Source organism: Cucurbita pepo, unplaced genomic scaffold (genome assembly GCF_002806865.2).
Source record: "Cucurbita pepo subsp. pepo cultivar mu-cu-16 unplaced genomic scaffold, ASM280686v2 Cp4.1_scaffold000193, whole genome shotgun sequence".
In the NCBI taxonomy this organism is placed as follows: Eukaryota; Viridiplantae; Streptophyta; class Magnoliopsida; order Cucurbitales; family Cucurbitaceae; genus Cucurbita; species Cucurbita pepo.
In genome coordinates this window covers 126,381-138,097 of record NW_019646460.1, presented here as the reverse complement: position 1 = coordinate 138,097, position 11,717 = coordinate 126,381, and the positions used below count along the sequence as shown (strand labels likewise).

Here is an 11,717-nt window from a genome sequence, read left to right as displayed (position 1 = left end):
AACAGCTATAATTAAAAAAAAAAAATAATAATAAAAAAAAATTACAGCAGCTTGCTGTCAACTTGACAGCAAACTGCTGTTCTACCTAAAGTACAGCCGCCTGCCGTGAAAATGACAGCAGACTAGTGTTAATTAAAAAAATAAATAAATACAAACTGCTGTCTGTTCTTGACAGCAGACTGTGCTGTAGCTGCATACATCAACCTATCTTCCTTTGTTAAAAATAAATAAATAAATAAAATAAAATAAAAATAAATTTTAAAATTGTTAGTAGATTTGAATTTAGTGTAGATTTCCATAATTTACTATTTCTAGTCAGTGTACAAGCTATAAATACTGTAGTTGTATAACCCTCTAAGCATGGAGTAGACAATAATAAACCACTCCAGTTTTCATCTATTTTATCTATTCTTATTTCTTTCACTATCCCTTTTTCCAACAGAAACGACTCATCGGTAGTGGGTGTGGACTCAATAAATGGTTCTGCGTGATGTTTTTTTTTTTTTTTTTTTTGTGGGTCTAGGGGTTAAATAGTTTCTGAAGAACTCTCTTCAATCTGAAGAGAGGCTCTAGAGAAGAATGGTTTGTGTTTGGTGAAAGTTACTAAAAAAGAAGTGTAGGACTTTCTAAATGTGGGATTATAACATTTGTACCTCTTTTGTGGTCGAAGAATATCCTAAAAAGACACATTTTATTGCCCTTGGATCAAGTTTATCTCTTTGGGTATTGTGAACATGAAAGACCTAATTAGTGACGTCACCCATGCATACATAACACATTAAGTGGAAGCTGATCATAAATAACCTTGGAAAACACAGCAAAGTCATTCATAAAGGTCCAAAAATCCAAAACAAACCTATCTATGAAAATAAAACGTTCCATAACTGAATTCAAAACAAAGCTAAAAAAAAAACAATGTTCAATGCTTTAACTTAAATCAGTCAAATAAGCATAAACTACTAAAAATGCCCCTCGTCCACTTCCATGGTGTCCTTAGTGTCACAACCTTACTATGAAGAGAGTTGTGACCCTCACGCCATGACAAGCAAAGGGGCGTCCCTCAAGAGACGCCCATCCGGCCATATGCGGGCCAACGTAGAAGAATGTCATGATGCGATCGAGGAGAACGATGCATCATCCAACACACCACCACGCAAAGTGGGTATTGAAGACATGTTGAGACACAAGCATAACAGAGACATCAGCATAGACATGAAGGACAAGATAGGCTTGTTGAAGGGCCGGGTAGGGCCCCGGGCCTTAACCTCAAAAGTCGAGGTTCCGGAAGGAATTTGGTCATGCGGTTCGGGAGTTAAGTCCGTCCATATGAAATATGAATGCTCGCCAAGTTTGGTGTCGATCGGACATTGGACGGACAATGCACGACACCGTATGACACCTCACGAAAATCATGTCTACTCCTGGTAGAATGAAAATGGCTCAAAATGTACTATAGGGGGTACCATGGTGTTAGCTCTCCACCACCCCTGGGCCCTGTGGCCTAAGTGAGCTACCCTGTGGCACATACGTGTGTCACAGTGTGGGCGAGCGTGCCGAGACGAGTGTCTCGGGCGACTTCCTTTGAAATGGGTTTTTGAAGGACAGTACCGGACGGCACGGGTGTGCCGGTATTGCGCCCTAGCCCGCGTGTTGGAGGTTGCTACATACACCCGCTATCCGGTACGGTATCCGTAAATGACTCGGCATGGGCACGGGAGGGCCTATGCCTCGATAGAACCCGGATGGATGGATGTTCGGGAAGCCCCGATGAGATGAACGACACGCGGGCCCATTCTCGATGGCACGACTGAACGAGTTATGATGGCCGACGACATCCCGAGACTCGGGATGGCGTCAAGACATATGGACCCCGTCGATGGGGATCGAGATGGCAAGATGAGATGCGACGTTGTATTGAGAGACCTTGGCCCGAGTAGAGGCAAGGTCGAGCCGAATGAGTTGGCCTAACGTAGAGGCAAGTCGGATGTGTCGCAGACGATTGAACATACACGCACAGGCGGCGTGTGTGGTTGGACAAGCTTGGATTCCGCACAAGCGATGTTTGATTGGCGAAGACAAACCTCGCCTAAGGCCCGACGAAGCCACAAAGCCAGGGCAAAAAATATATATGGGGCTTAATTCCCCTTAAGGCTAGTCATGAGCGTGTATAGATCACGACGCCGCACGGTCAAGAATATAGGACCGTGACACTTAGCTCCACCGTCAACCATACATTGGCGCCTTGCCTTTACCCGAAAAATGTAGGTAGCATATGGCCTGAGTATTTTATGAAATACTCAATAAGTCACCCCACTGTTGGGGTTAGAAATGCAAAGCACATGCAACATATGATCGAGGCCTAACTTTTTGTAAACTTTACATGGCTTGGGCGCTTTTCTATTCCGGGTAGGGTTGGATGTGTGGTACTCCTTAACACACAGCCCATGTATGCGCACATGGACCCCCCAGGCAGGCTCGTGTACGTACCCCCTGGGCCTGGCTTGGTCAGTCACAACGTAATACAAGTCGTCAGACGCCACAGAACAGAAAAGGGCCCACATCATATCATGGCGAACATAAATATCGTATTTCATTCTTTCGTAACATAAAGGGAAAGTATCCCGAAGCAAGTGACATATATATGCATGAGGTCCCTTAACATACCTAACATGACATTAGATAAGCATTGCTAACATCACATATACGTTTCTTACATTACATGGCATGTCACATAACTTACATTACATGACATATTACATAACATGAAAATACATTCCAATTCCATAAACATCTCATGACATGTCTCAATAATACTACGTGTATCCATGACATCGTGTTAAGAATGAGAAATAGAAATTGGAATCGGAGGTGTGTTTTCATTGATATTCATAAGCTTTAAATAGGATACAAGCTAGTAACTAATACTTCCAAGTAAGGAAAATATAAACTAATTAAATATTTAGAATGAAATAAAATATACTATAAATCAAATCATAAATTTAAGAATATTAAGATATAATATCTGATATATATTCCATAACTAATATATTCTCCAAATATTATATCCCCTCAAGTTGGAGAGGGTATGTCAATCACATCCAACTTGTATTTACAATTATAGGTCAATAACACCCAAGTTGTCTTTACAAGTGTAGATCAATAACACCTAAGTTATCTTTGAGAAGAGAGTGTAGGTCAATAACACTTTTGTCTTCCCAGTAGTGAAAATAGAGAATGTAGGTCAATAACACTTAACTTGTCTTTGAGAGGAGAGTGTAGGTCAATAACACTTTGTCTTCCCAGTAGTGAAAATATTCATCAAGTTGACTCTAAACAAGTATTTGATGATGATTTGGACACATTCGTTTTCATTTTAGACTTTCAAGAAATTATTGAATTTCCAAGAAAGATGCAAAACCAAGAAATAGACCGCCTTTAATTGGTTTGCATTTTTAGACTTCCAAGAAATTATTGAATTTCGAAGAAATATCAAAACCAAAAAAAGCCTTTGATTGGTTTGCATTTTTAGACTTCTCAAGAAATTATTGAATTTCTTACCAAACTTCTCAATAAATTATTGAATTTCCCAAAAAGATGCAAAACTCAGAAATAGACAACCTTTAATGTATCTCAGAACTTGAAGAGTTGCTTTCTTGATTTATGCATAAATGATTTACTTTAGGGTTGATAATTTGTCTCATTTAATTTGATTGGAACAAAAAGAATACCCTGATTGGTCAGAGTGATGAATATAATAAGGATGTGTTAAATAAACATCCGAAGTTTTGAAGTTGGATAATAACACCAAGATCGGTTCTCTAGATCACTTGAGAGGTTGTGAAAGAAAATACGAACATCTTGAATATGCCACCTTTGAGCTTGGTGAGAAATTTGAAGATGCTTATAACGTATTCTTAATATTGGATTATCTGCGGCTGTAAAGGCTTCACTGATTGAGTTAATTGATGAACTGCGGTTGTAAAGACTGATTGAGTTAGTGTTTGACTTTAGGTGTGGGGAGTATTAGGAATACCAAACCCTAACTCAAGAGGAAAATTTTGATATTTAAGAATATCAAGATCTGTGCTCTGATACACAATGAGAAATAGAAATAGAATTGGAATCGAAAATGTGTTTTCATTGATATTTATAAGCTTTAAATAGGATACAAGCCAGTAATTAATACCCGAGATAAAGAAAATATAAACTAATTAAATATTCTTAATAAAATAAAATATACTCTAAATCAAATCATAAAATAAAGAATATTAAGATATAATATCTGAGATATATTCCATAACTAATACATTCTCCAAATATTATATCTTAACACATCAATCGAAAATGGCATATAATACTAACAGATCAACAATTTTTTCACAACATAAATAGTCAACATCATCCATAACTTTTCATTGCGTAAACAGTCAACAATCAACATTCAACATAATCTATATTTTTTCATAGCGTAAACAGTCAACACAATCCATAACTTTTCATAGCATAAACAGTCAACCGTCAACATAATTCATGACTTTTCATAGCTTAAACAATCACATAATCCATACATCATGTAGTCATATCACATAAAATATGGTGCATGCAGGGGCCACAGGGCACGCACCATCATACAACACGTAGTAAGCTAATTCCAACAGTAAGGTCAATTACCTCGATGGCCTTGGCCGAAGTCACTCATAACAAGCTAATTTCAATGGTTAATTACATCCTATAATAACCACACAAAAATTTAAGAACTTTTCATAACATACTCTAGCTAAATCTCATGCTATTTATCAAAATAAACTCCCAACACAATCTGTCTTTCACGGTTAGGAACCATACTAACTCAGATGGTAAAAGTAAGGGCAGAAATGGCTTCGAGAGGGCCAAAAACCTTGGAATCGATATATTATAGTGATACTGAGCCGATAAGCCGAGGCGCACATTTGTGTTGGGCCGAAACGCACACGGCCCGCGTTTGTCCGTTGGCTGGTTCAGAGCACCCGACCCGATTCTAACTCGCGTCTTCCTTACCCGCCAAAGCGAAACCCTAATTTCTGCCTCCCCAATTCCGACGAAGGGCCGACGATGACGATGCAGCCATCTTCTCGCAGCCCCAATTCCGACAACGCGCGACACCTTCACCTATTTCGACACCTTTCCGTCACCGACGACCCCCGACACAACTTCTTGCTTCCACCAGTCAAGCAGCGTGTTCGACACAAGTACGACGATCCCGACGTCTATATCTTACTGCCACTCAAAACCTTTCTCCGAAATAGTAACCCTAATGTTCTGAGAGAAAAGTTTGACAATGCACCCAAATATGGAGGGTGAGGCCATTTGATGTTCGAAAGTGAGGATAAAATTAGTTGATGGCTTCTATTGGCTTAGATTATTCAAGACAAGAGATGGAAGACGATTAATCATGTGAGTTGTAGAAAAATATTAGAGTAAGAAGTCAGGTGGTCGGTGCATGGAAAAATATAGAGAAGGCCAAATGGATATGGAGGATATATAGGCTTCGAGCAATTTGGATATGGGCCAATGGAAAATTAGATATGGATTGATGGAAAACTGGCTTGCATTGGGCTTGCGGTTTGAAAGAATTGACAAGTGTATTGGTGGAAAATTGGATATCAAGGATGGAATTATTGGTACCGTAAAAATAATGGACTTACGATAATGGAAGCAGGCAGGAGCAGAAAGATTGGCTAAAACAAAAACTACTTAGGTGTGCGACAGTTGATAACAATAGTCACCTTCAAAATATGGTCAAGCACTAAAGTCATTTGCAGAGCTTTAACATTTGGAATGAATTTTAAGATGATGTATGGGTTATCTCAAACGTGATTATAATAATGTAATTATAAAGAGAATAATCTGCTGAATGTTCTTTAGAAGCTTCAATATTTTACAACAATTAAGTGATGAAAGACATACCCTATTCATTTCTTTTCTTTTCTTAGGCCAATAATTCTTCCTCTTTCACCTTCGTTTCTTTGAATTTCTTCTTCTTTCAACCATCGCCACGATCCATATAGGTTTTCCAATTCGAAAAACAAGATACCCAACGAATACTCCAAACACCATTCCAAATCCATATCCCATCAACACAACTTTCAACCAAAACCCATTGTCCAAACTCTCACTTTCTTCATGTGCCATTTGAGATTCATGGGCCTTTTCTGAGTAGCAATTTGGTAGAGGAAACCCACAAAGCCCAAGATTCCCAACATACGAAGAACTTTCAAAAGTTGCAAACTGATTCCCTTGAGGGATTGGCCCAGAAAGATGATTGTGTGAGAGGTTCAAACGGGAGAGAAATGTAAGAGTAGCCAACTGAGGTGGAATTTTACCCAACAGTTCATTTGAAGAAAGATCCAACCATTCCAGATTTTTTAGATTCCCAAAAGTTATGGGAATCATACCTCTAAGCTTATTATGAGAAAAGTTGAGACCTTTCAAGGACAAGAGCCTTCCAATCGCCTCTGGTATCTCTCCACTAAATTCATTACTTGAGAAATCAATAGCCTTGAATATCAATAGAATGCTTTCCAATTTTAGATCAGACCCTTTTATTGATACCACCACTGAGTCCTTATAGAAAGGGAGTATGCCAGATTCAAGCGAAGAAGAGTTGGGTTTTTGGTTGCCCACTTCAACTTCCTTCATGGCTCTCATGTTTTTGAATAAGTTTGATGGCAGCAACCCACTGAAATGATTGCGAGATAAATCAATGATACGTAGATTTGGAAAAGAGTCTTTGTTCATTGAGTTGTTGATTGGACCATAAAATCGATTGGATCTTAGGATAAGAACTCGCAAACTTGATGCAGCTTCTAGCCAATGGGGGAACAGACCTGATAAGAGAACCAATAAAATATTAAAATTTGGATTAAAAATTAAATTTATCATAGCAATAATCAAAGGTAACCTGTTATGATGTTATTCCCAAGATCCAAGACTTGAAGATTGTTGCAGTTGAGCAAGGATGGTGGCAATTCTCCTTCTATTTGATTGTCGTTCAAATCAAGGCTTCTCAATTCACTTCCTATTGGAAAAATCATTGGAACATTCCCAGAAAAATGGTTCTTTTTCAAATCCAACACCGCAAGAGAAGGGAAGTTGGCTAAACATGGCGGAATTGTACCACTGAAGTGATTGTTGGATAGACTAAGGACAGCAAGGAAGATGGCATTGCAGATTGAAGAAGGGATTTCTCCACTGAACTGATTTTCAGAAGCGGTATAGATTAAAATATATGGTAGTGGGATGGGAATAGAACCAGAAAAATTATTCCTTTTCAATTCCAACAACATAAGAGAAGTTAGGTTAGAGAAACAAGATGGGATTGCACCATTCAACCTATTATTTGACAAATCCAGGAAACTAAGGTTGGTGGCTTTGCAAATTGAAGGATGGATATTTCCACTGAGTTGATTATTGGAAGCAGTAAATTGGGATATTGATGATGGCAACATTGGAAAGTATAGATTGAACAAGTTAGAATCAAGATAGAGATTTTTCAAATTTGGCAAATTGAGGAGAAGCTTCATTCCTGAGGACAACAAGTTATGAGAAAGATTAAGGTGCCTCAAAGCACCCAATTCAGAAAACCACTTGGGAATGTTCCCATGAATTTGAGTATTTGAAAGGTCTAGATAGTCCAAGTTCTTCTGATATCTCAAAAAGTAGGGAAATTTTCCCAATTTACAAGAACCCATTTCAACTCGAACAAGATTCATAGAACTAATACTAGTAGACTCTATCAAAAGTTGATTGTTATTGGAAATGTCTAAAGATGTTAGACTTTGAATTCTCAACAACATGTCTAAATCCAAAACTCCACTCAAATTGTTGGACCCCAATGCTAAATATGTAAGATTGAGTTGCCTATAAATAGAATCAGAGACTCCACCATGCAAGTTGTTGTTACTTAAATCAAGAAACTCCAAGGAGTTGGATTTGAAATCCCTCATCAAAGAAGAGAAATGATTATGAGAGAGATCCAAGTAGTTTAAACGAGGTAATGCATACAGCCAAGAGGGTATGGCACCAATGAGTGAGTTGCGTTCCAAGTTCAAATGAATTAGATTTGAAAGTGCATCTGAATCAACATTTGTGGGTAAATGACCCGAAAATAAGTTAGATGAAAATGTCATGTTGGAGAGGTGGGTGAGGTTGAAAAGAGAATTGGGTAGGTGACCCATGAAAGAATTCATATGAATTCTGAAATTAGTTAGCTTTTGAAGTTTGTTCCATGTATTGGGCAGTTGACCATTGAACTTATTTACAGAGAGATCAATGTTAGTGAGTTGTGTAAGGTTTCCTATTGATTTTGGAAGTCCACCAGTGAAATTGGAGAATGAAAGGTGTAAAGATATCAAGGACTTTGCATTACCAATGGAATAAGGGATCTCTCCTGAAAAATTAGTCCAACTAAGACTCAAGATTTCAAGTGATTCACTCAAATTAGACATGGGCAAACGCCCCTTCAATTCATAATTATAATCAAGTTGTAACACACGCAAATTTGGAAGACTGAAAATATATGGTGGAAAATTCCCTCTCAACCCACATGAAGAAAGAGAAAGAGAAGCTAAAGAAAGAGAAATGTTCATGAAAGAAGTGGGTGTGATGTCATGGAGGAATACATGAGAAAGTGCAAGACCCCTTAGATTAGTTAGATTATGAAGAAGCTGATTCATAACTATGTCTGAGAAACTGAGATAATTCCCGGATAGGTCAAGAGAAACAAGGTTAGACAAGTATGATATTTCTATTGGAACATCTCCTATGAGGTAAGACCAGGAAAGATCCAAAGCCCTCAAGTCTTTAAACGTTCCAAATGAGGGTGAAAATTCAGATAAAATAGAGTTACNACCCACAAAGCCCAAGATTCCCAACATACGAAGAACTTTCAAAAGTTGCAAACTGATTCCCTTGAGGGATTGGCCCAGAAAGATGATTGTGTGAGAGGTTCAAACGGGAGAGAAATGTAAGAGCAGCCAACTGAGGTGGAATTTCACCCAACAGTTCATTTGAACAAAGATCCAACCATTCAACATTTTTTAGGTTCCCAAAAGTTGGGGGAATCCTACCTCTAAGCTTATTGTGAGAAAAGTTGAGACCTTTCAAGGACAAGAGCGTCCCAATCACCTCTGGTATCTCTCCACTAAATTCATTACTTGAGAAATCANGAGATCCAAGTAGTTTAAACGAGGTAATGCATACAGCCAAGAGGGTATGGCACCAATGAGTGAGTTGCGTTCCAAGTTCAAATGAATTAGATTTGAAAGTGCATCTGAATCAACATTTGTGGGTAAATGACCCGAAAATAAGTTAGATGAAAATGTCATGTTGGAGAGGTGGGTGAGGTTGAAAAGAGAATTGGGTAGGTGACCCATGAAAGAATTCATATGAATTCTGAAATTAGTTAGCTTTTGAAGTTTGTTCCATGTATTGGGCAGTTGACCATTGAACTTATTTACAGAGAGATCAATGTTAGTGAGTTGTGTAAGGTTTCCTATTGATTTTGGAAGTCCACCAGTGAAATTGGAGAATGAAAGGTGTAAAGATATCAAGGACTTTGCATTACCAATGGAATAAGGGATCTCTCCTGAAAAATTAGTCCAACTAAGACTCAAGATTTCAAGTGATTCACTCAAATTAGACATGGGCAAACGCCCCTTCAATTCATAATTATAATCAAGTTGTAACACACGCAAATTTGGAAGACTGAAAATATATGGTGGAAAATTCCCTCTCAACCCACATGAAGAAAGAGAAAGAGAAGCTAAAGAAAGAGAAATGTTCATGAAAGAAGTGGGTGTGATGTCATGGAGGAATACATGAGAAAGTGCAAGACCCCTTAGATTAGTTAGATTATGAAGAAGCTGATTCATAACTATGTCTGAGAAACTGAGATAATTCCCGGATAGGTCAAGAGAAACAAGGTTAGACAAGTATGATATTTCTATTGGAACATCTCCTATGAGGTAAGACCAGGAAAGATCCAAAGCCCTCAAGTCTTTAAACGTTCCAAATGAGGGTGAAAATTCAGATAAAATAGAGTTACGAGAAAGATTCAAGGTTTGAAGGTGAGAAAGGGAAAAAAGGGAGCTGTTGGGATGAAGAACTCCAAGAAGCCGACTGCAGCTGAGGTCAAGCCCCACGACATGACCTTCTCCTTCCTCGTCGCATTTCACGCCATCCCATGAACAGCAATCTTTGGTTTGGTTCCATGTCTCTGTCTTTGCATAAGCTTGCTTCTTAAGCTCATCATTGCAACTACTTGATGCAGATTCATTCAAGGAAAAGGCTTTCTTGAACTCCCAAAGGGCAAGGCTTTGTTTGGGATCACATAGATGATGAGAGTTGGCAAGAGAATTGAAAAGAAAGATGAGGAAGATACCGCCGACTTGATAGAGCATCATCAGCAATGCCATTTCCCTTTTTGAGTATCAAAGACAAAGGTGTTGTAGGACTTTTGATGGGTTCGAAAAAAGGTTGAACTTAAAATTCTATCATAAACAAGATGGTTGAGGGCTTTTAATTCTTCACCAAATATCTGAAATGTCATCAATCACAATTAATGGACAGAGTAGTAGAATTTGAATTTTCAACGGTGATTAAGAATAAACATTGGCAAATTATTAGTGAACAAACTAAAAGTTCATTGAAGGTATTGGAAGCCAAAACAAATTCATATCAAAAGTATCCTATACTACATACGAAAGTAAATATGTCAGAAATTCAGTTGACTTCTGGCAATTGAGAGGAAAACGTAACGGAGTAAAAAACTGCCGAAGGAAAATTCTTTGAAGAAGAAAATAAATGAAAAGAGAGGAGAGAAATATTTGCGTCCAAGGACGGATGGTTGGTATTTCATTTAGTTTGTCTTGTTTAAATAACTAACCTATCCTAAATTTAGCAGTAGCGGCACAAACATTGTGCACAAAGTACAAAATGGCCAGCAAAAAATACGCTACTTCATTCAACTGGAGCGTTAATTGAGATATCCGAAAGCCAAAAACAACTAACTAAATTGAAAACCTGTGAATAAAACTCGAGCTTTTATCTAACAACCTTCTCCTAAAAGCTATGGTATCTCTACCTTATTATTTGAACTCCGATCTTTTAGCGTAGTTCTTCAAATTTTACCCGTGCCAAGGACTTGGTGAAAATGTCTCCAAACTGTTCTTCTGTTTGGATGAAATCAATCTTGATGAGCCCCTGATCTGCACATTCTTGGATGTAGTGGAATCTGATTTCTATGTGCTTGCTCTGGTCGTGCAAAACTGAATTTTTTATTAGGAGATCGTAGCTTTGTTGTCCACGTATAGCATTGGTGGATCGCCTTCTCTTCCGATGAGTTTTTCCATCAGTCACGCAAGCCAGACCCCCTATGTTGCCGCCGTCGAAGCGGCGATGTATTCTGCTTCGCAGGAAGACAAAGCAACTACCTTTTGTTTTGTTGATTGCCAGCAGATTGCACCGTCTGAGAGGAAGTAAATTATCCCGTTGGTGCTCTTACGATCATCAACGTCATCGACCATGTCACTATCACTGTAGCCGACCAACTCAAGCTTCTTCTTTCCTCTCCCTGTGTAGTATCTCACACCCCAGCCTCTGGTTCCAGCCACATAGCGCAGGATGCGCTTGACAGCCGCAAGATGCTCCTCCCTAGGTGCTTCCATGAATCTACTCAT

General features: G+C 38.6%; 1 protein-coding gene across 1 annotated transcript; it reads right to left on the bottom strand.

Annotated features, from left to right (window-relative positions):
* Positions 1 to 6,021: 6,021 nt before the first annotated feature.
* On the bottom strand, positions 6,022 to 10,492 carry LOC111784390 (receptor-like protein 12; the record flags this gene model as incomplete). The annotated part of the gene is given in 3 exon segments (XM_023665096.1): positions 6,022 to 6,866; positions 6,941 to 8,887; positions 10,085 to 10,492. Coding segments are annotated over 3 exon segments (3,162 nt in total), but the record flags the coding sequence as incomplete, so codon positions are not given.
* Between the last annotated feature and the right edge of the window lie 1,225 nt (positions 10,493 to 11,717).